Raw genomic sequence first — 27,140 nt, forward strand, 5'->3', positions numbered from 1 at the left:
TCTATCTATCTATCTATCTATCTATCTATCTATCTATCTATCTATCTATTATAATTTATTCACTTTGTATCCTGCTGTAGTTCCCTCCATCTCCTCCCAATGCCACCCACCCTCCCTCTTCTCCCCCCATGCCCTTCCCCCAGTCCACTGATAGGGGAGATCCTCCTCCCCTTCCATCTGACCCTAGCCTATCAGGTCTCATCAGGACTAGCTGCACATTTTCCTCTGTGGCCTGGCAAGGCTGCACCTCCCTCCTGTTTTTCTGGTTTCTATCTCTCTATGTTCATTATTGGTCTATAAAAAGCTATTGATCTTTGTATATTGGTTTTGTATCTTGCTGTTTTCCTGAAATTAAAAAAGAATCAGGCCTAAAATATTTTTAATGGAGACTTTAAGTTCTTTTAAGTATAGAGTCATTTTATCTGCAAATAGGAATCACTTGGGTTTTTTCTCCCCCCAGTTTCTTTTCCTTCTCTTGCTTTATTGTTTTGGCTAAGAATTTGAATACTGTATTGAACAAGACTGTAGACATAGGGCACTTCTATCCTGTTCCTGAGTTTAGAGGAAGTGATGTCATCTTTACCCTGTTCAGGATTGGCCCTTGCTGTGGTGAGGTATGTTCTGTGTACAGTTAGTTTCTTCAGGACTTTTATGAGGATGAGGTGATTTGTAAGGTTCCCCCAACCCCCAGGCCTATTGAGCTAATCATGTGAGTTTTGTCCTTGTGTCTACTTATGTATGAATTGATTTGTGCATTTGATCTGTCTTGACCGCACTGTTTGATTTTTAAAGTGTGTTGTTGAATTCTGCTCATGGGGATTTTACTGAGGAATTTTGCATCTGCTTAATCAAAGAACTGGTCTATAGTTTTGTGTTTCAGTTGCATCCTTGCCTGGTTTAGATAGGAGGGCAAAGCAGGCTTCACAGAAGAAGTTTGGAAGCATTTCTTCCCTCTATGTTTTATGGAATAGTTTCAAATATGTACAACCTGTATACACATAATATTTACACAAGGATTTATACAACCTAGTGCCAACCCTACCCTCATTCACCTGGACTGCGGTGATATCTTGCCACAACTGTCCCTTCTGTTGTCCCAGTTCTCCTGACTGCTGACAACATAAAATATGAGTGTGAGGGAGGAAGTATGTACATGCTAGCACTTGGCAGGCCTGATAGAATCTAGCAAGGGACAGTCCCAGGACGCTTGTTACTGGGGGCTTGTATTGCTGCATTGGTGTCGTTACTTGTTACAGATCTTTTTAGGCTTTAAAAAATATCTTCTTTGGAAGTCTACCATAGATGTCCTTTGAAAGACTCCACCCACCAGGGGATTGAGGCAGGCACTCAGACTCACACCCAAACTTTGGGCCAAACACAGGGAGTCTTATGGAAGAAGGGGGAATAAAAAAGTCTGGAGGGGACAGGAACTCTACAAGAAGACTGACAAAGCCAACAAATATGGGTGCAAGGGGCCAACAGAAACCAAGGACCATGCATAGAGAGGACCTAGGCCTGGCTCAGATGTAGCTAAAAGGCTGCCCAGTCCCCATGTGGATTCCCTAGTAAGGGGAACAGGGGCTATCTCTGACATGGACTCTGTTGCCCGCTCTTTGATCACTTCCTCCTGGCAGGTCAGCCTTGCTAGGCCATAGAAGAAGAGGACGCAGGCAGTCCTGATGAGACTTGATAGTTTGGGGTCAGTTGGTAGGAGAGGAGGGCTCCCCCTTTCTGAGGTCTAGGGAGGAGGATAGAGGGCGAAGGGAGAGGGAGGGTAAGACTGAGAGAGATGAGGGAGGGGCCTACAATTGGGATGTAAGTTGAATAAATTAAAAAATAAATTTAAACAAAAAGAAAGAAAGAAAGAAAGAAAGAAAGAAAGGAAGGAAGGAAGAAAGAAGGAAGGAAAAATATCCTATTGGGAATAAGTATCTGCAGAATGCTCAGCTGTAAATGGAACATCTGCACCATATTCCCTTGCCAAGGCTCAGCAACCACCATGAGGGGTGGAAAGATTGTAAAAGTCAGAGGTCGGGAGGATTGGGGTGAAGCAGGGTCTTCTGGCTATGATAGGATCACTGCACTCATGCACTCCCAAAAGCAATGGAGAGCAAGGGTGACAGCAGGGACAGCAAGATGTCACTGCAATCTTGGTGAGTGAGGGTGGGGGTTGGCAGTAGGTTGTGGAAAGGTAAAAAGCAACTGGTTTGGCAGATGTTTTAGGAGTCAAATTTATAGGATTGGTGTCAGATAGGATACGGGGTATGAGGGCAGATGGATTTCCAGATATTTCCAGATTTCTGTCTGTGTTCTGAGCGTACAGGATATCCTGAGCACAGATGGGATGGGTCACTCTGCAAAAGAATCTTGCTGGGAGGAGCTCAGCAATCAACTGTGCCTGGAGGAGACTAAGTGTAGAAGGTAAACTTTGGAAGTCAGTGTTAGATGGTATCGCCATTCTCAGGAGTGGATAAGAGCATCCAGGAAGAAGTTAAGTGTGGTGAGGCCCCGGGCCCTACCCTTGGCAACCTCTATGTAACGGATACAAAGATGAGTAAGCTGTGTCTTCCAACCTCACAGTGCCTATAAGCATCAGTGCCCAGGGAGCTGTTTGATGTTTAAGATAACACGTGCTAAGAGCCAAGAGAATAAAGAGGGGAAGAGAAAGATTATTTCCAAATGACTGGGCTAACCCATTTCACAGGCTGTGAAATGAACAGCCTGTGTGATGAACTCTCGTTGATCCATTTTCACCTCCAAGCTTCTTAGAGTCTCTGGAAGTGTGATGAGCTTCCTTCCAGTTGGCCAGGTGTCACCCACATCGCCACAGCCTTCACCCGATGTCGCAAACCAGGTCTGTGTCTTCCAAATCTATGCTGTTACTGCCTGGTATGCTTTTCTAGAATGGGAGAAATTGAACCATACGCTTCATCCTAACCAACAGGAGATTGTCACAGAGGAGCCTCCTGGTAGCTGTGATGCATTTGTCTAGGAGTTTGCAGGGGGTTGCAGCCAAGATGGCTGATGGGTGCTCTGGAGGCCCCTGGGGGGCTGGGGGGCTTCCGAGGAGATGATATACAGTGTTTCGACTGGAGCTTTGGGCTGTTCCTCAGCTATGATTTGTGTGTATCGGAAGAGAGCTGTCAGGGACAGATGGTCCTAAGAGAACCTTATCTTTATCACCTCAAAGTTGTGCATCTGGACTGTCATGGGGCTTTAAAATCAGACGATGTAAGATTTTTCTCTGAGATACAATCTTTCTGGTCTAAGTTTGGCCCTGGGTCAGTTGAGGTATAAGTATGCAGAAAGGCAGAAAGGCATGAAAATGGGTCAGGATGGCAACAAAGGGTGGAGCCTCCTCCTTTGTGTCCTGAGCTGGGAGGCCATTGTTGTATTGTCAGGAGGTATGTTCTGTCTCTGTGGAGCCTCTCCACGGCTTCCCCTGACTCTCAGAAGAGACTCGCTCTTTGAGACCCAAAGAGTTTGAGTTCTAATTTGATTTTCTAGGCTGTTTGGCCCCTCATGGTTGAGACTGGAGCCTGCACCACTCAGGGCCTGTGTGAGGGCGTGTCAGGATGTGTCACGAACGCTCGCCTTGCACTAGTTACTGCGTTTTCTCGTTGCTCTGACAAAATACTAGAGGAGAAGCCCACTAAGGAAGGAAAGGTTTATTCTGGCTTCTAGTTTGAAGAGATGTCTTGGGACAGGCATATAGTAGCAGGAGTGGCAGGCTGGCTGGGAACGGCGCATCCCTAGTCAGAAAGCCAGGAATGCACAGGAAATGAAGCTGGGCTACAAAGCCTCGGAGCGAAGGACTCACTTCCTCCAGCAAGGCTCCACCTCCAAAAGGTTCCATGACCTTCCTAAATAGGACCACCAGCTTCAGACCAAGTGTTTAAATATCCAAGCCCGAGGGGGACAGTTTACACCCAAACCATAACAACCCTGCTGGACACAGTCAAGTTTCCCTGTACACAGCAAAGTCGTAAAGAAGCCATGTTTCTTTCCCATGCCCAACACCGCATATTCTAGACTCCTTGAAACAATCCAGCAGGTAGCTGGATGCCTAAGCCAACTGAGGTGATGGTGAGTAGTCTCCAAGCGGGAGAATATGCCGAACCACTAAACTATACCCTCAGTCTTGAATGTGTTTCAAGGAATCTGGCAGAGCTGCCATTCACTCATCCACCGGGCAGGTACTTAGGACCAACCTAAATGTATAGGGTGTTGTTTCTGCTCACGTGGGTCTCTGGGATGGAAACAAGAACAGTAATGATAGTCATCACCTTTTATTGTGAACTCGGGCTGGTCACTATTTGGGGTGTCTTGCACATATTCTTCCATTTCCACGTCTGTCCTTCAGGTCTGAGACTCTCCTTATTTTATAGCCGAAGAAGCAAGCCTAAGGTGGCCACAGTGCTAACAAATGACGGCGCTGAGGTTTACGCACAGGCTCGCTGGCTGGAGTTTCCCAGAGACGAGACTGGAGTGCAGAGCGTGTCTGACCAGCTGTTAGACTTTGGTGACCCGGGGCCCTTGACTGGTGAGGGGCAGAAAGGAACTTGACCTGGGCAGGGGGTGTATTAGAAATGCTTAAGAAGCGCACTGGAGGATGCCCCCTGTTTTGCCGGTACTGTTGTCCTCTGTGGGTCTCCTGCTGCCTCAGTGGGTCCACTGTTGATCTTTCCTTGCTCTCTTCTTGTGGGTGTAGGGCTACCCAGGGTGCCTCCTGGCCTTGATGGCCTGAGAGAGACCCTAAAGTCCTGTTTCCCCCGGAAGTGCTCCACCTACCCTAGCCATCTGCTGTTGCTGTCCCTTTTTGCCTTGTCCCAGACTGCAGACTCACTGGTCGGCTCTCATGGCCCCAAGGATAATGTAAGGACAGAACAACAGTGGAGTGTTGATGGAGAGCTTTGTCTAACAGGCACCAAGCCCTGGCTTTGGGCCCCACCATTGCATGTTGAGTACATGCATGTGAGATTATGAAAGATGTGATGTGATGTGTATGTGTGTGTGTGTGTGTGTGTGTGTGTGTGTGTATGTGTAAGGGAGTTACCAGTTACCTTTACCTCCATTGGTCAAAATGAACATGGCTGAATCAGGCTGTAAACAAACAAACAAACAAACAAACAAACCCGCAGGTCATTTCCATGGAGCCACAGGGGCTTTTCTTCACTGCTTTAGAGTCTGTGCCTCCAGATTCCTACCACCTGAACTTGTATCACCTCTCTTGTCTTCCTTTCTCATAGACATCCCTCTGCTCCCTGGATCTCCACGTCGGCTGAGTTCACGGACACTGGCCAGAGGAGGCCAGGGCCCCAAATGCGACCAGCAGTACCTTAAAGTGCCAGTTCCCCAAGCCCAAAGTCAAAGGGACAGTTCTAGCCGACACTCTAGCAAGGTCTCCAGGAGAGACTGTTCCCGTGACAGTTTTGTGAGTATTGATGGACACCCCAAAAGGAACTTCCCACCCAGCCATCCAGTAGTTTTCGGCTTGTGTGTGCTTATGTGAAAAGTCCCGAGTTTTTAGCAGAATTCTTTTATCTTCCTTTTCTCCAAGCCAGGCACATTTTCCAACAACCCTGGCTATGCTTTTCAGTGAAAGGTCTGGAAACAAGACAAGGCGAGAGGCAGATGATTCCTACCAGTTGGGCGGCAGACTCCTGGGCTCAGTTCCCACAGGCCTGAGAAACCTGTCTCCTCAGCTGTGGTGGCTGTGAGCCTCTCTCCTGTGCCCGGTATTTCATCTGGTTGCCCCGGTGACCTCTCAGGTGGCTGCTGAGGCAGCTGGGTATCAAACCAGTAATAAACAAGGAAACACCAGAGGGAGGGAGGCAGGTCCCTGCCCTGCTCCGCCTTGCTCTCTTTCTCCTTCTTCTCTCTACCTCTCCAGTCCAGAGTGGAAGAGAGAGGAAGCAATCAGTTTTTGTGCTTCTGTCACTGGTGGGGGGAATCTTGCTAGTGGCGGGAGAGGAGGAAGAGGAGGAGGATATGGATTCGTGAGGGGCAGAGTGTCTAGTGACTTCCCGTGGGTGGGAGAGGAGCCTAGAAATTGGCTTTTGTGGTGATGGATCCAGAACACCTGCCAGTAAGTATTCTGTGCCTGATCGCGGAGGGTGCCTGCCGGCTCACGTGCAGCTCCGCAAGGAATGGCACATGTGTGGGTGTGCCCCGGTGCATGGTGGAAGGCTGTGCATTAGTTTGCCTTTGTGTGCCTGTGCACACAGACGCCTTCACATGTGTGGAGAAGTGCTGAATCAAGGAGGCGTGGGTGGGGGCGACGGCTTGCCTGGGCAGTGTGTGTGTTGATGAGCAGGAGTGGGCATGAGCTCCAGGGTTTGGGGCAGGCCGTGTGGACCAGCAATGGTGTGTGCTATATGTGCTCTCTCTCTCTCTCTCTCTCTGTGTGTGTCTTTGCCTCTGTCTCTCCCTGTCACTCTTTGTCTCTCTGTCTATGTCTCTGTGTGTCTCTTTCTCTCTGTCTATCTCTCTGTCTCTGTCTTTGTCTCTCTTGCTTTCTCTGCACACACACTGGATAGCAGAAGTGTGTGTGTGTGTGTGTGTGTGTGTGTGTGTGTGTGTGTGTGTAGGTACTGATGCTCGATTGTACATGTGGGTATGACAGCTGGCCTTAGGGCTTTGGATCCTTTTGGATCCTTTCATCAGACAGGCGAGGCCCTGGAATTGAGAGACTTGCTTCCGGGTGTGTCCCAGAGCACCAGGACATTCTCCTCTTCTGTCTCTAACCCACCTAGCTTACTCGTCTGACCTCACCTGTGTTACTTTCTCTGGCCAGGTCATCAATAACTACCTGGATGCCAGTGAACCCATGTCCTCGGAAGCCCGCCTGAGCCGCATGCACTTCCATGACAACCAGAGGAAAGTCGATTATGTGCTTGCGTACCACTACCGGAAACGTGGAGCACAGCTGGGTCATGGCTCCCCTGGACACTCGCTGGCCGTTATCTCCAATGGGGAGACGGGCAAGGAGCGCCATGCCGGGGGCCCTGGCGATATTGAACTCGGGCCGCTGGATGCTCTGGAAGAAGAAAGGAGGGAGCAGCGAGATGAATTTGAGCATAATCTGATGGCGGCCGGGCTGGAGCTGGAGAAGGACTTGGAGGTGAGGCTCGCCCGGGCTGCAGGGCTGCAGGTCTCAGGGTGGTGGTCAGTGGTACCTGAAGGAAGTCTGGCTTTGCTCTGGCAGGCAGCTTTTGTGTAAAGCGGACACGTTTGTCCAAGGCTTTGCAGGAGAGTCTTGGGAATGCGGTAACTTTAGCCAGGCGGTTCCATGCTGCTGTGGGATAGTGGAGGCGTGCCGTGCCCAGACCTGAGCATGCGCACACACAAAGCATCCAACAGTCCGCTTGGAGACCGGAGGCCGGACGTGGCTCCCTCGAGGTCTGGCTTTCTCCAGAGTCGTTCCCTTGTAGGAAGACCCGGTTTTCCTGTCGAACTTGCATCCGGGTTCCTTTGTGGGGATATGGAAATCTCCTTCAGTAAGGGGCTGGGCTTGCTCAGAGCACCCCGAGGAATCTGTAATGAGACACTTCAGGGAACTGAATGGCGCACCACTATGAATATTATTTCATAAATCTGTAAGGTGTGTGTGTGTGTGTGTGTGTGTGTGTGTGTGTGTATGCACATCTGTATATCACCACTGGTAAGTAAGCTAAGACAATCCATGGAAATCCATCCACCTACTCACCCACCCACCCACTTATAAACCCACCCTCACTCCCACCCACATATGTACCCATCCACACCCCCATCCACACCCCCATCCACATCCCCATCCTCCCACTCATTCATGCGCTTGCCCATCCACAGCACTCTGATCTTTCCAAAGTATCCCTACCTTGCTATTTCATCCACATCCTTCTATCCCTAATCTTTTCTCCTCCTCCAAAATTCTATTCCAGACCACCCACCCACCTAACCTGAGTTGTGGGCTGGTCATCCTGGCCTCAGGATATTGTCTTTGATGGAGTCCCCTCTTCCAGGAACTCTTGCTCAGACCCCTGCATGCTCATGGCCTCACTGCCGGTCTCTGCTCTTAACTCCTTGCACGGCTGTCTTCACTAAAATGCCGCCATGCCTATCACCTCCATCCCTGACCGGGGCTCCCATTAAGCTTTGCGCTGCTCCCTACAGCAGTGTGGTAGGTTTGTCTCTTTTCTGTGCCCCACCAGCTCCACGAAGGTAGAAACTTTGTTTAATCTCCTGCTGCATTCCCAGAACCTGGGATAGAATCTGCCTCATAGTTGGTGTCTACTGAGTATCAGCTGTGTAATCGATTGGCTTCTTAAAGGAAACATAGGGTCCTTATCTGAAAAGCAATAACCTCCTTGCTAGACTGTGGTGTTACATGTGCCATGGTTACATGGGGAAATGAAATCATTTAGTACAGTATCTGGTATACATGAGGTGCTTATTAGTGCTTATTATAACTTCTTTACTAGTTTTTAAACACAGCAGGTTTTGACCATGTTTCTCCCACTCCCCTAACTTCTTCCAGCTTCTTCTCACTCCCTTATTCACCCAACTTTATGTGGTGCACCCCTCAAAAAACAACTGCCCCAAATAACAATAACAACAACAACAACAATAATAATAATAAACCAAAACAAATGAAAGACCAGTAAGATTTTTAAAAATTCTATAACAAACCAAAATGAAACAAAAAGCCAGGGAGTTAGTTTCGTGCTAGCCATCCAGTCCTGGGTGAGGCCTGCCATGGAGCATGGTTGCTATACCTAGAGACGCTCCATTGAAGAACACCGATTTTTCCCGTTGGCAGCAGATATCAGTTGCAAATAGCTTTTTGGTCAGGGGTGGGACTTCGGGACCACTTTTCCCTCTCCGTGCTTGAAACTTGAGCAGGCTATGTGTGTGCTGCCAGTCTCTGTAAGTCCATACGTGCGTCAGTCCTCTCGTGTCTGGGAGACGCTGTCTCCTTGGAGTCATCCATCCCCTCTTACAATCTTTCCTTTGCCTCTTCCAAATAGATCCCTGGGCCTTGAGGGGAGGGGTATGGTGAAGACATCACATTTAGGACTGAACTATTTTAAAACGTGAAAGCTGGGAAGGTATTCTCACCCAAAATCCAATTTGTATGATTAATGTTAATTCTGTCTTCATACTGGAAATGGCTCTCAGAGGTCATTCATCCCTTCTCTGTCTTCAGGTGGGGTACACGTGTCTTGGGGCTCAGGCCCCTGTGAGACTAACTTACATGGTTCATCCAGACCCTTTTGGCAGGAGGCATTCCTCTAGGTCACCTTTCCACCAGCTGGGGAGACTGAAACCTGTTGAATCACTGGGGGTCCCTTTGCTGTAGGCTACTATTTGAAACCCAAAGCTCATTTGGTCCTTCCACTAGCAATCAGCTGAGCAGATGTCTCGACCCCAAGGTCCTGGCCATCGAGATGAGACAAGCAAATGAAGTGCTCTGAGCAGCATAATCCTGCTGCTGCTCTTATTCAGAGCTTCTACATATAACAAAGAAAATGTAGATGCTTTGTTAAAATTGAATTTCAGATCAATGATGAGCTACTTTGTAGAAAATTTTTTTATATAGCTCAAATGTGCCCCATAGGGTTTTAGGGATAAGGTCTTTGACATTGACCTGACGTCCACTATAGCTGTCCTGGTCTCTCATCATGGTCATCCGTGCATCCGCCCATCCTTGGTGCCCTTGGCCCAGTGCTCATGACCTACACTGAGAATCAAGAGGGCCCAGAGGTAGCTGAAGGTCTCTGATTTTAAATGAGGGTGAGGATCTTGCCCTACAAAATTGTCCCTATCAGACGGCTACCCAAGTCTTTTCCTCCCAGCTCCCTGCTGGCCTTAAGGTCCAACAAACTCTTCTCCTTCCTCAGGGCTCAACCTCCCTGAACCTTTTCTGTCATCCCACTCACGGCACCACCATGGCAGACTCTCTTGTAAGATTCCTTCTCCCTGACAAGTGCTCCTGGCTCGTGTTGGGATTGCACGTAGGAAAAGTCAGCCGCCCTCCGCACCCATGGCAAGCTGCCATCATTATCCTCATTTGCAAATGCTCCCCTCAGCCTTCACTGCCTACTCTCTCCATAGGCAATCGTTCCAGTACATCGTGGTTCTGGGAAAGTGCTGTATGCAATCTTGTATTTTTTTTTTCCATTTTAAAAATAAACTATTATTCAGAACTGTTTTATAGTTAGAGGAAAATTGGAAGTAGTACACAGAGCTCTTAGGGTCCTACCCTATGCCTGGCTTCCCCTGTCATTGCCATCTTGTTAATGAGGCACCCTTGTTACAGTTAATGAACCAACATCGACACGTTATCATTAACCAAAACCCGTGTTCTATTCAGATTCCTTTCTAACTGCTGTTCTTTATCATAGACTCCCCTCCTGAGCCATTTCATCATATTATCTCTTTGGTTTCCTTCTGGTGGTGACATTTTTTGGGTGGGTGGGGGACTGTGTTCATTTTAAATTCACATGTATTACTGCATATCTATCTATCTATCTATCTATCTATCTATCTATCTATCTATCATCTATCTATCATCTATCTATCATGTATCTCTCTCTCTCACCAGTTATTTCTAAAGGGTCCTTTGCAGCCACCACAGTTGATACTATCATTCTCCTCACATCAAGGGACACCTAGGTTGTCTCCCATTGTGGGCTACCCCGACAAGACCAAGGGAATTGTCAACCTCTGGAGGACCAGTGTTTCATGGTCGTCTTGGCCTTGCTGTCTCACTCTCCCCATAGCTTGGTGCTAAGCATAGGTGGGGAAGTCGTCACGGAGCCTGTGGGCTTCTGAAAAGCTCCATACCAAGTTCTCAGCCTCAGCCTTTGAGCAGGAGTCTGGAATGGGTGCTGCCTTGCCGGAAAGCAGCAGGTGGCAGTTTGAAGAGCAGGTGCAGTGGTCCCACCTGCTCAACTGTTCTTTCTCTATTCTGGGCTGGGTTGGATTTTTAGGCTCTGATTTCACTCTGACTTTAAGAGCAGTGAAAAGGAAAAAGTTTTCTGTCAGATCCACCAGGCCCTGAATATGGTAGAATTCATCCCTGACCCTTTACTTGGACAGAATGGCGTTACTATACATTCCCCAGGTGATGCGCCCCCTTCTTTGTCTTGCTTTAGTGTGAATTTTGTTGTATTGTCTTGTCCATGCTCTTCCTTTGAAGTCAATTGAGAATTCTCTCAGTGGCGTGAGAGCTGGCTTATGGGCTTTCTTCTGCTTGACCAGCCGATGATAATTTCAGTCAGAACCATCCCAGGGATGCTTATGGCTCACAGGAGTGCTTGTATCCTTGTTACCAATTCATGTGACGGAGGACCCCACCTTCCGAGGCCATTTGCCACAGTCTAGGAGTGTACTCAGCCAGGACTAACATATTTGGGGGGGGGGCGCTGTGGAGTGAGTTGGGTAATGCCTCTGTGGAAGTGCTAGGAGGTCCCACCTGTTCCCCTTGTCTTCCAAGCCTTCTTGGACTAAAGGGCCAGCAGGACAAAATGGAGACTGGGAGGCATGGTATCCCCAGGACTGTTTGAGGAGGGGACTTCCAGAGCCACGTGCCACGTGCCCTGTAGGCTGAGGGTGGGAGAGTGTTTTGACACTTTGAGGTATATTGCATCCTTCAGGCCCCGAAGTCTCCAAGCTTGTGCAGGTATACATTTGTAACAGAAGTGGAGGAGCAGGTATCAGGAGCAGGTAGGGAGGCCAACTGCCCCTGGGTTGAGGAGGGTTAGCTTTCCTGGGGTTAGGGTACCAGAGAACTGATGGCTGATGCTGATACTGTTGAGCATGTTCTACCATCTTCGGCAGCCCTCCAAACTGTTTCTGGCAGCGTCAGGCACGGAGGAGGCAATGTGTTGACTGGGAGGCCCCAGAACCCCTAGCTTCCTTCAAGGGGCCAAGCTCTTTTCTTCCTCACTTAGCATCAGGTGAGAACCAGAGACTACAAACCTTCTTTCTCTGCAAAGAGGAGACTCCTGTTTGAGCCACAGAACAGTTACCTACCTCCTGACTATGGGCCTGGGCATCTGACAGCATATGGGATCCTGAGTCACTGCAAGTCATCAAAGGGATAGAAAAGGAACATGAACTCTCAGCAGTGTCCATTTGGAAATAGGGGTGAAAGCAAGGGAATTGGAATGTCTTTAGGTTTTTGACTTTTCCTACCTCTTCCCACCCCCTTTTTAAATTATAACTAAATGATTGAAATACTGTTCCTTTGGAAGGGCTCAGGTGACTTTTGGAAATTCCTGACTGGATCACAAAGCATGCTTCCGTTCTGACTGGGCACTCAGTTCTGTAGATGGGGGCCACACCCATCAAGAATCCAGAGGTCTCTGAAGGGCTAGGAGTTGAGTTCCTGAGACGTGAAGTAGGGGCGCTGTGTCCCTTCTCTCTATCAGGAGTATATATTAATAGTTGCAGAGTAATGAGCCCCGGAGCCTGGACCTCTTGGTTTCCAGAGCACCAGGCTACCTGGGTGACTTTGTGCTCTAGTTGCAGCCTTCCAGGTGAGATGCGGAGACTCACTGCAGCTGTCCCTGCTCTTCATGACAAGCCAGCTTCTCCTCTTAGGGCTCCAGAGCTTACCTTGGCTTTTCTTCCCTAGGAGAAGCTAAGACTTCAAATATTGAAAATCTTGCTGTTTGGTTTCCTAGGGCGACAGTCCTGCGCGGTTTTCCTTGCTTTAGGCATCTGCAGAGCAGGCAGCTGGTACTGGAGTGAGGGTGGTGGGGATGTGCTTCTCGGGGAACAGGGTCTTCAGAGCCTGACTGACTGTTAGGAAATGAATCTTTTGCCTCCTTGGGAGAAGGTGGGGTGTGCGTTCCTAGGGAGGGCCTGGCAGCACAAGGAATCACTGATGTGGGTTTTGGTGATGCTTATCCCCCTGTTCTGTGGTGGTGAGGCTGCTATGCCCTCAAGAGTGTGAGGATTTCACCCCAGCCTTTGAATATGCTCCTCATTTCTACCCCAGACCAGCACACTGGAGGCCTGGCCATCTCTCTTGCCTCTTTTCTACCCTGAGAGATCTTTAGGGACACAAAAAGACAGCCAAGCATCCAACTCCTGGGACCATATAGCTTAGAGCAGAGCCACAGAAGGGTAGGTGGGATCAGATCTCAGTGAGCAGGCCTGGGGTAAGGGCCTGAGGTAAAACCTCACCCCCACCCCAATCCAGGTATCTATTTCCTTATGATTAAAACAAACAAACAGACAAACAAACAAACAAACAAACAAACCACAAGTGGGCATCCAGTTTTTCTACCTGGTGCTCACCCTAGCAACCTCGCTGAGTTAGACAGAACAGCTATTGTCCCTTCCCATGGACTGGGGACCATGAAGTACCTTGCCCAGTTGGTGAGTACCCAGGTACTCTTGTTCCAGGTGTTCAGTCCCCACTCCTCCTTTGGGTAGTGCTTGGATCTTTACCCTCTTGGCCATGGAGATAGGACATTGCAAAGGATTTGAGCAAGCAATGGGTCTAGGAAAAAAGACAGAGGGATTTAGGTGAACTTTTTCTCCTGTCTCTTAAGTCTGTGCTTCTCATTTGCCAAATGGCACTTCTGGTGGTCTGTTGGATCTCTCAAAGGCACTGGAAAGAAACTTCTAGGCTAGGACTTGTCATATCCATTCTGTAGTCCCATGGGCATAAATCACTTATCCTTGTGAAGGGCTCTGGCCTGGGTACCTAGTTTCCTGGCTGTGTGTTTTGCTTGCTTTCTGTTACCACACACTATTCAGGAGGAAATGGGGTCATAAAGCATTGCAACTGGGAAGATTGGGAGTGATATCTTTCAGTCACCTTAGAGGCTAGGAACTGTGTAGTCTGAGGGGGGATGTGGCTTACAGCTCACGACACTAATTAATGCCTTAATCAAAGAAACTGACTGCAAAGAACGTGCTCAAGTGCAAAAGGCAAGGGAGCTAGCTCCACGGTGCGTAGTCTGCTTCACTGTGTGGTCACCTTCCTGTGAGGGTGGGGTCCTGCTGGTGTTCCAGGTGTGATGGCAGTAGGGATTCCCAGATGGCCTCTGGATAGTGGACTATGCTGGCTGTCAGGGATCCGCACATCACTCGGTTTCCTGCTGTCACTTTGCAGCTCTGTTGTGGAGAGAGAGGTGGGCAGCAGTTGGTCTCTTCCCTGCTAGGCATCCCTTCAGTGGCATTGCTGGGTGTTTTGGGGATTTGGGAGACACACTGTGAAAGAAGTCCCCTTTCCATCTGTCACTTGAGAGGTGAGGGCCATTGCCAGTCTTAGGCTGCTTATGCTTGTCCTTCCTACTACAGAGATAAAAAAGCAGCTGTAGGAGGAAGTTGATGGACTCAGTCTTCAGACTCTATCTTGCCTCTCAACTCATGATGTTTCTGAAGCCACTTCTAAGCACTTCTAAGGTCCTGGGCTGGGTGACACAGAGCTGATAAGACTCAGTCCCTGCTTTCAAGATAAGACAGACTTAACAAGAGACTCACACAGCGGCTCAACTTAAGGAACGTGGAAAGAGCCTCAGGAGCATGACGTGGAAATTCTTAACCCTGCTTTAAAGCTTCCTAGCTACGCCACCTTCCCTGTGTCAAATGATAGGGTTCAGGCAGATGAGAGTGGGCTGTGTCCCCATACTTATCAAACCCCCGGGGAAGGGCTCACCTGCTGTTTGCCAAGCTGCTGGGGTGGGTTGGGCTCTCAGAGGGTCCCTTCATTCTCACTTGGTCCCATGTGAATGTTTGCACGTGGCAGATGGCAACCAGAAAAAGGGCAAGCCACACTGGGCTGGATTTCTCTTCTTTTTCCCTTTGTTACCTCTGGACAGCAGGCCTATAGGGTTGTGCTGCCCGCAATCTATCTCCCCACTCAGCTGCTCTTCCCTGGGAATCCCATCACAGACATCCACAGATGCATCCCACCAATCTCCTAGGTGATTCTAAGTGCAGCTAACTTGACGGAGAAGACGAACCACCAAAGAGAGCCTAGCTGAAGTGGGGGTTGTTCAAAGCAGAAGAGCCAATCTCCACTGACCAGAGGATGGGTGGTTTTGGGGGCGGGCATCTCAGGCTTACTGTCCTTTCTTCCTGCCACCCCTGGTCTGCTGTACCGGAAGACCTCTGGGGCCATCAGGCAGCAATAGGAGTTGTCCGGTCTTGTGGATTTTGTGAATGGGATTCAGGGTGAGAATCCAGAAACCCAGATGGCAGGAAACCAAGCACCATTTAAGTGAAAGACAGCATTCAGTACAATTAAAGTCATACACAAATCCCTACGTTATTTATGTGCTTCTGTGACTCTGTCACCAATAAAAGTGACCAAAGGTTGTGCCACATCTTGGTCATAGTAGAAACCTTCAGAAACATTTACATTCATCTCTGTGTAATTTTTTTTGAATCGGGACGTATTTTTGGTGTGTTGACAGGCCTTATTTAATGCATGGATATAGAAGTGAGTATGTTACTCTTTTCATGAATTTATTTACACTTTAAAAGATGTGTGTGTGTGTGTGTGTGTGTGTGTGTGTGTGTGTGTGCGCATATTCCTGTGTGTGCAGGTATGCCAGCGCATGTGTGTGGTGCCTGTGGATACGTGTGGCTGAGGAGGCCAACTTTGGGCGTTAGTCCTTTATCTTTTGAGACAGTGTCTCTCACCAGGACCTGGTGCTCATCAAGCAGGTTAGGCTGGGTGGCCAGTGAGCGCCAAGGATCCTCCTGCCTCAGCTTCCCCCGTGCTAAGATTCAATGTAGGAACTGCCACATCCTACTTTTGCACTGGTGCTGAGATTCTGAACTTGGGTCATCAATACTTCTGGCAAGTATTTTACTGACCGTATCCCCAGCCCCTGTTTATACTTGAAAACCTTTTCTGAGTCTTATGGTCCTTATTGTACATTTCCAAACATTCCAAGGAGGCACCCATATAGCCTGCTGGTATGACTTGGGTTTCCATGTGTCAAAAAAGTTGACAAACCCTTGAATACCTTCCCTCAAACCTCTATACCTATCGGGAGTCTTGCCTGCCCTGTGTGAATGGAGGTCATCTGGGGACACGTGCAGCTTCTGTCAGGAGGTTGACAGAAGGTCCCAGAGAATCTTCTCTTGGGGATGTGGTTTTTTTGGGACCCATGAATTAGTCACTGGGGCAGCTGCCATGCTTTGGAGGCAGGTGGTCAGTGCTGTGGTCTGTTTGAGCCCAGGAAGGGAGTGGGCAGAAGGCCGGAACACCTGCTCCTGAGTCCTGCTCTCTCTCTCTCTCGCCACTTTCTGGAGCTGGCATTTCGTGTGGGATAGGAGAAGGTTAGACATAAATCATGGCTTCCCAAATTATGACTCCGACAATGCTGGTTTTTCACAGCTTGGGTTGAGGTAGTTGGTGCTGAAATAACAATTGATGGGCTCTGCATGTAGATGAGGGTAGAGGATTTGCCCACCACACCCCAAACCACGAGCTGAAGGCTGCTACCACAGAAAAGTTTCCATGCTGCAGTAAAACCCAAGAATGCTTTCCAAGTTCACTAAGAGATTTCATGAACTCAGTTACTTGGTCAGTTTTAATTTGTTCTTGGGTATCTTCTATTAAACTGTTGGAGGCTGTCCTTCCTCCGGTAGAGGTGGGGGGAATACTGGAAGAATTTGCACAGAAAGTCAGAGACTTGGGCCAGGTGTTGATGGTGTTCTGTCTGCTGCATTGAGTTTCCACTCAGGAACCAATGATTTTTAGGAGTTGGGGGCTGAGGTCATGTTTCTGAATCTTAGAGCTCTCCCAGCCTGGGATCTTGCAGCTAGCTCACCCACGGCTATGGGAGATCTGGTTCCCCTGGCGTTTTTGCATCATTTTGGAAATAGCCAATCAAGAGGGGAGGAATGTGATGGACGTGCTTCTCTGTCAGGTGCAAACACAGGACCCCTCCCAAAGGTTTCAGAGTGGAAGTGCATTGTGTACTGTTCCCAGGATACATGTGGAGATGGAAAACATGTCTAGAGTGACCTGGGCCATCGCCTGTCAGCATAGGCCCAGCCGTGTGCCACCCTGGATGCAGAGAGTGAAGGGCTCAGCTCCCCCGTGTGTGCCTTTGTGCAAGCTCTTAGCCACACTCGTTCATGTCTTACTTGTGATCTGCAACTGACAACTCCCCAGGGGAAATATTCCATGGACTGTAGAGTATAAGACATACCCAAATTGGCTCTCCCTGGGTCTCAGTTAGGGTTTCTATTGGTGTGATTACACACTATGGCCACAACTTGGGGAGAAAAGGGTTTACTTCACCTATACTTTCACATCCCAGTCCATGATTGAAGGAACTCAGGACAGGAACTCAAGCAGGGTAGAAATCTGGAGGCAGGAGCTGATGCAGAGGCCATGGAAGGATGTCACTGCATCAATCAAGAAAATACACTATAGATTTTGCACAGACTAACCCAGGGGAAGTAGTTCATCAGTTGAGCTGCCTCTTCCAAATTTTGGCTCTAGTGAGTGTCAAGTTAGTATAAAACTAACCAGTACATCCACTTTGCTCCCATTTGTGCTTTTAACTCTTACTGTGTTTCTGACCCTATGAGTCAAATTGAGCTTCTTTTCAATCTTCATTTTTTTTAAAAATAATTTTTACCCTTTCTTTTTATTTTATGTGAATGGGTGTTTTGCCTGCAGGTATGTCTGTGTGGAGTGCACACGAAGTGCTCTCAGAGACCAGAAGAGGGCACCGGGTGCCCTGGGATTAGAGTTACAGGTTGTTTGTTAGCAGCCATGTTTGTGCTGAGAATCAAATCTGGGTCTTCTGGAAGAACGACCGGTGTTCTTAACCATTGAACCTTCTCTCCAGCCTCTCTTCCCATCTTCTGAAGAAAGGCAGTGGTGAGGAGACCTGTGGGGAATAGTGAATCCCCGGAGAGCATGCTCCCCTAGTCCACGGTGGTGGAGTGTTGGTATCTTGCACAATTTGTGCCAAACAGGATCTGTATCTGAGCCTGAGCTTGGTTGCTGCAGTTCCCCTCTGCTTTTACCTTCTGTGTAGAATGGGGAGGGTGGTCCTGCTCCCAGAATCAGGAGTCTGGGTACTTAGAAGGGCCCAGGAGTAGAGAACAGAAGTTCCATTCCTGGCTTCCTCTCTCTGCAGACTTTCTCCCTTCCTATCAATTGTAGGTGGGAAGTGGTAGGCTGGGGACAGCTGGGTTCCTCTGTAAGGTACCTATAGGCTATGCTTATGGCCAGACTAGATCTGCATCAGACTATTTCTGAGAAGGGTGAGTGGGTCTTGAACCAGAAGGCAGGTGTGACAGGCAGTCAGGTTTCCTGGAAGGCAAGGCTAGGATGACCCTGAGATGGGGATAGTGCCTGTACTATGGAGGATTGGAGTGGCATCGGGAGAGCTTGTGAGGGGACAGCCCCACAGAGGCACCAGTGCGGCATGCCAGCATCTGGGAGCAGGACTTAACTGAAATTGTTCCTAACTGTCCTGCTTATTTCTGCCCCTGGGTACCAGGAGGGATGAGTTGGAGCCAGGAGGTGTTTTTCCTGCTCTGTTTTCCTCTTAGGTGGCCCTCCTTTCTCCTTTCCCTTCAAGCATACTTTAGTCCCTCGCTCTGACTGGCCAGGACTGTCCTGGTAGTCCTGGTATACTGCAGCCACACTTCTTAAAAACAAAAGGAACAAAGCAGCACCAGCAGGTGGGGCTGAACAAGGGAACCACCCCACACTGGCTCTTTGGCAATGGCCCTGGCCCCTGGGACTGCCCCCTCCTTCCTTTACCCTAGCCTTCTTAAGCTGCTTACTTCAGAGCCTAATGTGTGTCAGCTATGTGGTGTGTTGGATGGAGTACCCCGTGAGTGCAGAGGCCTCCCTCCCCCCAGGCCCTGTGAGGAGAGCATGGTTACACAGGAAACATCTTCAGGGGTGTCAGGGTTGAGCGAAAGACAGAAGGCTGGAGACTGATCTGCGCCAAGGAGGGTGGCTATGCAAACCTGTCCATTCCCTCCACACAGGGCTAATTCTATAGGGCAGATGCCTAATCTGCTCATTGCCTCTTGCATTCTGGGTCATTCCGGCCTGCTGTGAGGAAGCCCAGGAAAGGGAAGCTAATTCGGTCATTAATCCAAACCTAAGCCAGGCAGAATTACATGGATGGGCTAGGATCTCCTGGCCCCAAACGCACAATGTAATTCCCTCCAGACTGTGGCTTATATGCATACACTTTTACCCAGATGGGTAATTGCGAGGTGTCTGCCCTGACCTTGTTTTCTCTCGGTCCCTGTCCCTGTCTTTGTCTCTATTCTCTGTTCTCCTCTCCTCTCCACACACATCCCGTCTCACAGTAAAGACAGGAACCAAGAATGGTAGGGTGGGTGGAAATTGCTAGAAGGAAAAAAGTTCTGGTGGTGGGCTCAGTGCCCATGCTAGGTCGATGCTGCACCCATGCTCGGTCGGTGAGCAGTGTTTGTTTGGATATGTCTTATGGTGTCCCACACACCATCGGCCTTCTGCAGTCACCTAGTGGGGCAATTCTGAAGATGCTACCACGTCATAGAGTGGGAAGCTTGATCTCTGGCGAGGAGACGTATGGTGATACATACAAGATGGTGCTTGTTAACGTGCCTTAGGTGGGGCCCTGGAGACCCCTGGCTGCTCTTCCAGCTCCTTAGTCTTGGATCTGAAGTTTCTCCAAGTGCTTTTACAGTTCTCAGCAGCTATGATTACCCTGTAGAAGTCTAGTCTGAACCAGAGCCTGGGCTGTGTTTCTTCTGCTCTGGAATTGTGGGCCAGGGAGTGGCTCCGACCCTTACCGCACCCTTTAGAAAGCACGCACAACAGCTGCCCCTCCCCACTTCCCAAAGCTGTCCCAAGATTAGGACCCTAGGTCTGGTTCTTCCTCACAAAACATCCTACAAGTTGGTCCCCAGGAAGGTATCCCTATTGTCATAGAGGCCTGTGCATTCCCTGGGCTCCTGGAGAAATCCTCCATCTTTGTGCTGTAGTTTGGTCTGGAGGCCCAGCTTGCCACAAGGAACACCTGTTTTAAAATTTAACCGAATTAATGTCGTCCCGACTGCTTTCTTTCCTTTTAACTGGACACTCGAGCTAATTTATTTGCCATTTAAACCATGGCTTTGAAGTTTCATTTTTGTTTGAAGCAGGGCGCCCCTCTCACTTCCGCTGTTGGGAGAATGCCTTCTTTTTATGCTAAGTACGAGCTAGCTAATAAAGGTTTTAAGGAAGAAGCCTCTACATTGCCTCTTTTGCTTACTCATGCAATAGCTCAAAACTCAAGAGGGAAGTTCTTCTTAAGGTCTGACCTAAATCCCTCTAGAGCAACTATATGATGGCAGATGGCAGTCAGTTGATTGGTCCCACTGGGTCTAATGTACGTGAAGATTTGTCTCTGGAGCTTTATTTTGAGGCTTCCATGTTCCAGGCAGTGTAGCAGTGGGAGGGTTAGGGGCCTGGGGAGGAGGGAGTCTCACTGTCTGAAGATCAGAGTCCTTTCCCCAGCTCTGCTTCTGACTTGGGACGGGTCACAAGGCTGATCCTGATGATTGAATGTGAGCGTTTTCTGTTGGTTTGGGTTCCTACCGGCATGGACAGGCAGGTCAGCTGCTGGAGTTCCACAGTCACAGCTGAAGTTCATGACAAGTCTCGGTCATTCCAGCCACGCTTTGCCTCCTGACCTTGTGCCAGGCTTCCAGACAGCTGCCCACGGCGTAGCCTCTCTTCTGCCATCTCGGCTTGGTCTCCATCCTAGCCTCCCAGGAGCCCAGGAGCAGCTGCTAGGCCCCACCCCTGTTCCTTCCTGGTTCTTCTTGGGATGTCACCTCTTTGTAGCCAGTTTACAAATCCCCGTCACTGGATCACATTGCAAGCTCCTGTCCAAATGCCGGCTGGTTGCACCCTGTTCCAGCCATCCCCTCCCACCTGAGTATTTGTGTTCTGATTATTTATCCCCAGATGCGATGGCCACATTTTTCCAGGTTGAATCTGCTCAACGTTACTTCCTGCCTGGGTTTGCTGAGATCTCTGGGTCCTTTCCGCAGCACCAGATGTAGCTGTGGAAATGTGGCTTCCCAGGACACCATATGGGGCCAGGATGGGGACAGCCAGTGACTCTGCTGAGAGGCCCAACCCCTCCAAAGTCAGGGTCCTCTAAGGAACATGTCTGAACTGATGAACACAGAAAACCATCCAATGCTCCCAGCAGGGAGGTGACCTAGACGGAGACCTGTCCCAGCTGTTTGCCGTTTTCTGGCTCTCCTGAGCGAGAACAGGGAGAATTCTTCCTGCACCCTTGGCCTTGGCTTCTTCTGAGCACCATTCACCAGTTTTAATGAAATGCTCGGCAGATGAAGTGAATGAGTAAGTGCCAGAGAGGGGCGGGGCTGTGCTGTCCTGGCCACTGGCCACTTCCATTCCAGATCCATGGCTGGGGAAGGGAATGTGCCACCCTCTTCTAGGTTGGCAGGGGCCACAAGTCAAATATGCAGAGGTGGAATGGTGCCTCCATGATGTTTGTTGAAAGTGAGAGCGTGTTTTAGATCCCACCATTTTATTTCACTGTAAATCCCAATGACTCAGAAAATAAGTGGGAAGGGACCTTTGAGAGTCTTTTTTTTTTTTTTAAAGTGCTTTCCTTTTATTTATTTACTAGTTTACAGTGCTGAGAATTGAACCAAGGGACTCATATTTGCTAGTCAAACACTCTACCACTAAGCTCTGCCCCCAGCCCCCCTTTGAGAGTCTTTAAACCACATCTTACTTCACAGATTGAGGTTGTGGAGGTTCAGCAATGTCCTCAGGTTCATGAAAGCTTTTCTCCTTGTCTCCTGACCATCAGATGGGTGCTAAGTAAGGCTTGTTTAGTGATGATGAGGGGTAAGGAGTTAGTATCGATGCCCAGTCAAACAGCCCTGTCTACAAGGTTCTGGTTCCCCTTGCTTTTATTTTTCTTCACATTTACTCTGAACCAGAGTTAGGAAGCAACTCTGATTGCAGTGGTCCAGCCTGATGCAGCACTTAAAACTAACAATGGTCAAACCGAAATCCAGGTCTGTGATGTAGGGAGGGCCAGATGTCAGAACTTAGGCAGCAGTTGGGCCGGCTTCCGGGCAGAATCCCTGCAGCCTCTGTCTTTTCCAATTCCTCCTTCTTACCCATAGAGGCTCGTCAGCAGAACACACATTGCTGGTGTGGAGGGCTCTTCAGAAGAGGTTGATGGATTTGGACTGGTTTTAAAATTCACCTGGGGAGATACACAGCTGCAGCCCGAAACAGGCACACACACTTGCATGGCTCCGTTCTTGTCCCCCTCCCATCCTGCCTCCATGATCTGGGAAAGTGCACACACCCCATCCGTAGAGCCACACCAGACGGGACCTTGTGACTGAGCACCACGAAAAGGAAGAGGGATTAGCTGTCCCATGGATGGCAAGTTCCGAGCCAAGCCAAGAGGCTCCATGGCTTCAAGCACGCTTTTCTGGGATTCCAGGGAGGTCTGCGCCCTAGCCTGCAAAGCTCCTCCCAGAAACAAAGCTACTTCTCTGTAAGGACGGTCTGAATCCCCAGGGAAGAGGCAGAAAAGAGGGACAAACATCTATGGGTCACCCGAGTCCGTGCCAAACAGAGTCCGTGTTTGAACAGAACTGCTGTGAGGTAGCAATGTCTGTTAAATTATGAATCCAATTTATGGAAACCAAGACTCAATCTCCAGCCCTGGTCTGCCTTCTTAGTCTCTCTGGTGTGGGGGCTCAGATCCATGGCTTCAGGGACTCCAATGCTGGAAGCAGCTCACTCTCAATCTATTAGCACCTCTGCTTTCCTGTTTTAAAAGAATGACCAAAATCAAATAGTGATTTTTATTTGTGATTATTCAAACAAGTCTTCTTTGGAGACAGGGTCTCAGTGTATCCTGGGCTGGCCTGGAACCCAGAGGTCTCCCTGCTTCTGCCTCCCAAGTGCTTGGATTAATGGTGTGTGGCACCGTGCCTGGCCCAAATCTTAATTCTCAGGTTTGTTTACATCTGATACAAATGTGTATATCACCAGCTTTCCAAAAAGAAGCATACAACATATAAACAGAATTGCATTTGAGTTCCCTAGATGCCTCATTGGGTTTAGTTAAAGATCATGCACAGTTTTTTAGTGTCGGTGGTATCACTCAAGTCATTAAGGTCCCCTCGTGAGGAACGTTAGCAATCCTCCGGAACCCAGAGATGCAAATATCTATGGTAGTCTTGGTTACCAGTCCAGGGGAAGGGAAGGGAAAGAGCTGCCACTTCCCCAGTCATGGCTCAGGCCCTGTAACCTCCCAAGCTGTGTCAGAATCACTTTCCACCCTTTCTAGGCCCAAATTACCCACAGTGTCTCTTAAAGATGGGAAACAGCGTCACAGGAGTCAGGACTCCATTCCATACTCTGTGGTTCATTGGCTGCTCACCCTGAATGCCTAACTACAAACGGGAACTTATTTAGGAGATTCCCCTGCCCCCGCCACCGCATCCCACAGTATGGTGTCATAAGTGGGTGCTCTAGGGATCCCAAAAGACACACTTTCCATAGTCTCCTCAGAATAAATACATATGTAAGCACCTTGAACAGCACAGACACTTGGCCCTCTCGCCAGCTCCTCTACCACGACACTTCCTGCAAGCTCTCTCATGCACTATAGTTACACCAGCTGCAAACAAAAGCCTGTACAGTGTTTGCTGTCAACCATCACACACACTTTAAAGAAGTCAAGAGAGGAAGCGATACGGTTTCCAGTTTCTCTGATCGTCCCCATTTCTGGGATCATCCTTTACCCCCATGCTCTGTCCTGTTGGTGTATCTCCCTTCGGTGAAGAGTTTTGTCCTGCAATCCTTCAGAGCAGCAGCCCTTCTACCAGCTGTAACCCAAGGAGTCCTTATTTTACCTTCACTCCTGCATTGTATATATATTATACATATATTATATAAATTATATATATGTATTATATATAATTAATATATAGAATGTAAATACTGTGGATATTTACATTACAGTTATGAAGTAGCAACAAAATACTTTTATGGCTGGGGTCACCATAACATGAGGAGCTGTATTAAAGGGAGGCAGGATTAGGTCACGAGTATGCAGAAAAATTGTAGCTGCTTAACATCTTTTTTCTCTGTTCTACACTCACTCTTCGGCAGCGCAGGAGCCACTCTTGTCAGAAGTTCCTGAGAGGCTCGCAGCTCTCCCCAGTTCTGTTCGCTGCTCTCTGTCTCTTTTCCTCTTTGCTGTTCTCACTAGATCATTTCCGGGAGCACGTGGATCCTTCCCTTCGTTGTCTCCGATATATTAACAAGTCTACCTCATGGCATTAAGCTGTTCTTTACAAAAAGCTGTTTTAAAATTACACTTATTTGTGTTTGTGTATGTGTGTGTGTGTGTATGTATGTGCATGCATGTTTGTGTGCATGAGTGCTTGTGTGTGTGTATGTGTGTGCGCATGCACATGTGTGGAGTGTGCTAAGGCAGGGGTGTGGAAGTCGGAGGACAGCTTGCTGGAGTTGGCTCTCTCCTTCTACCCTGTGGGTACCAAGCCTTGAGCTCAGGTTGGCAGGCTTGGTAACAATCTAAGTGTTTTCCCACTGAGCCATCTCGAAGCCAGCTTGAGTTCTTTTATTCTTTGAGTCATTTTAGTTTTCAGTTAGGAAGTTTCCATGTGGCCCATTTTTATGTCTTTTCTCTTCTGAGAGTTCAGACTGAGTACTCCAAGAGCATTTGTTCTTTAATTTGTTCTTTGTTAATCTTTGTCATTTTAGCACTGGTGTCTAATGGTTCTGTTCCTATTAAGACACTTCCTGGTTCTCTGCACGCTTGGAAAATTTAAATTACATCCTGAATATTTTTGGCATTATTTTATTAATTAGAGGTCTTACTTAATTACTGTGTGTGTGTCTTTGGGAAAATGATCTGGTTTTTGTTTGATCTGCAGGTTTCATTTCTACCTCTGAGGGAAGGTCTCATGTAGCCCTCACTGGTCTTGAACTCATATATAGACGATAATGACCTTGAACTCCTGATCTTCCTGCCCTGCCTTTGCTTCCCAAGTGCTGGGATGTAAGGCACACACCACTACACGGGACTTCCATCTGCAGGCTTTGACTAAAGTCTATGGGGTGTATTTGAACATTAGCTTCATTTTGAAAGCCATCTGCCATTTGAACCTGTTCTGCAGATGCTGTCAAGTGGCTAAATTGGGATTTGGGCAGTGGAATATTACAGGGGTCAATCTTTAAGGAACATTAATGTGTGCGTATGTGTGTGTGTGTGTGTGTGTGTGTGTGTGTGTGTGAGAGAGAGAGAGAGAGAGAGAGAGAGAGCGCTACACACAAGTAGAGTGTGAGCATACTGAAAAGCTTTCAGGACCACCCTGAAGTCTTTCTTGTCCATGGTCTTCCCAGAACTTTTAAGTTCCCTGAAAGTTGATGCTTGTTGTCTCAGAAACACATCTTGAGCACCATCATCTACTTATTCTTTTTGAAAAAAGGGTACACTCTTCATTGGTAGAATATAAATCAGATTCCTTCCTTCCAAGAACACTGAGTGCTCATTGGCCTGTTCTTTAATAAGCTGAGCACCAAAGACCCTGGACAGACGTGCTTAGGCTCAGCAGTTGAGGAGATTAAATGAAACACACTGTGGAGTGCCCTGGATGACGTGGCCAATGAGAACTATGGCTAGGCTTTACTCGTAGAGAAATCTGCTTTAAGAGTAAGAGTTTAGGACCTCTCCTGATGAGAGGAGAGCCTTCCTGAACACCACAGTTACCACACAGTTCCATACACCTGAAGTGAACTGTGACAATTCCTGAGAAGCACCACCACTCAGTTGACCATACCCAAAAAGCAGAGGAGAACTTCAGAACCCTCCCCTCCCCACCCCGGGACCAAGCAAGCACCAGAAATTAACAGACAACACCTGAGACAGAGAGATAGGTAGAGGCCATTGAAAAAGCACAACCAACAAAAGGCAAAGCAATATGGCATCCCCAGAACCCAGTTATCTAGGGGCAAATAGCCCTGGACACCCTAACATAAATGAAATTCAAGAAGATGACCTTACATTTATGCTTATGAAGAGGTTAATGGAGGAAGCAAATAAAATACGTAAAGAATTGGGGGAAGATATAATAAAACAGACTATGGTCATCCGTAAAGAAATACAGGAAGATGCAGCCAAACAGCTTGTGGTGTTCAGAGAGGAAATGATTAAATCACTGAAAGAAATAAAAGGAACAGAGGAATGTTCAAACAAAGAATAAGAGTTTAAAGAAGAGCATCATGGGATACCTGGTAACTCTTGCATGTTTAATCCCAGGTTCTGACCATTTTAATAAGAGCACCTGCATTTTAATCTTTATTATTATTTTAGAGTTCACACGCAAAATAATGGATTTCGTTATGACATTTCCATACATGTCGATTGAATGAAAAATGAAGACTGGACTGTTCCAGGGTTTGGTTGGGGGAAGAAAGCTGATTGTAGCTATGACAGAGAAGCTAGCCAGAGACATCTGGAAGGTCCAGACTGAACTGGGCAATGAGAGGAAAGAGAAGCAGGGAGAACAGGAGAAAAGAGAGAGGAATCAGGAACCGAGAGGCCAAGAGTGAGCCAGGAGACTAAGAGACCTTTGGCTGAGTTAAATAGGGATCGGAGGCTGGGGGAGGGGAAACACAGTCCCTCCCCCCCCCAACACACACATACAGAGGGAGAGGGAGAGGTTTAGGTAGGGGGCTGGGTGAGAAGTGCTGGGAGAAGCCACAAGTACTGAGTGAAACTTGTTCCAGGATTCTTTAGGACTTGACATCAATCATTGTATTTTTCTCACATTCACTCCCATTGTACACTCCCCTGGACCCTCGCCTCCTGCTGATGGCTTCCTTCACTGCACTTAATACCTCTTATGTCTTTACGACCACAGACATTAAATCTAGGGTATGGAAATGAGAGAAAACATGCAGTTTGTCGTTTTCTCCCACTACCCTCTCTTGCTTCTCCTCCCCTTTCCCCGTAGATGCCTGCCTCCCACCCCACAGCCCTCTCTACTTTCTTGTCCTGTGCTTATGTTTCTCCAGAGTAAGTGCCCTTCTCTCCAACTCTCTCCAGTTCAACCCATTTCTCTGTAGATGACAT

The 27,140-nt window shown here is 48.3% G+C and overlaps 1 protein-coding gene across 1 annotated transcript in view; it reads left to right on the forward strand.

The window, feature by feature from the left end:
• Ano2 (anoctamin 2) overlaps positions 1-27,140 on the forward strand; it is a 336,055-nt gene that overhangs the window by 11,490 nt on the left and 297,425 nt on the right. The window contains exons 2-3 of the mRNA XM_055609405.1: positions 5,250-5,434; positions 6,797-7,123. Of these exons, the coding sequence (XP_055465380.1) occupies positions 5,250-5,434; positions 6,797-7,123 (512 nt within the window). The remainder of the gene's footprint in view (positions 1-5,249; positions 5,435-6,796; positions 7,124-27,140) is intronic.

This window comes from Psammomys obesus, unplaced genomic scaffold (genome assembly GCF_907164565.1).
Source record: "Psammomys obesus unplaced genomic scaffold, mPsaObe1.curated_primary_1811, whole genome shotgun sequence".
In the NCBI taxonomy this organism is placed as follows: domain Eukaryota; kingdom Metazoa; phylum Chordata; class Mammalia; order Rodentia; family Muridae; genus Psammomys; species Psammomys obesus.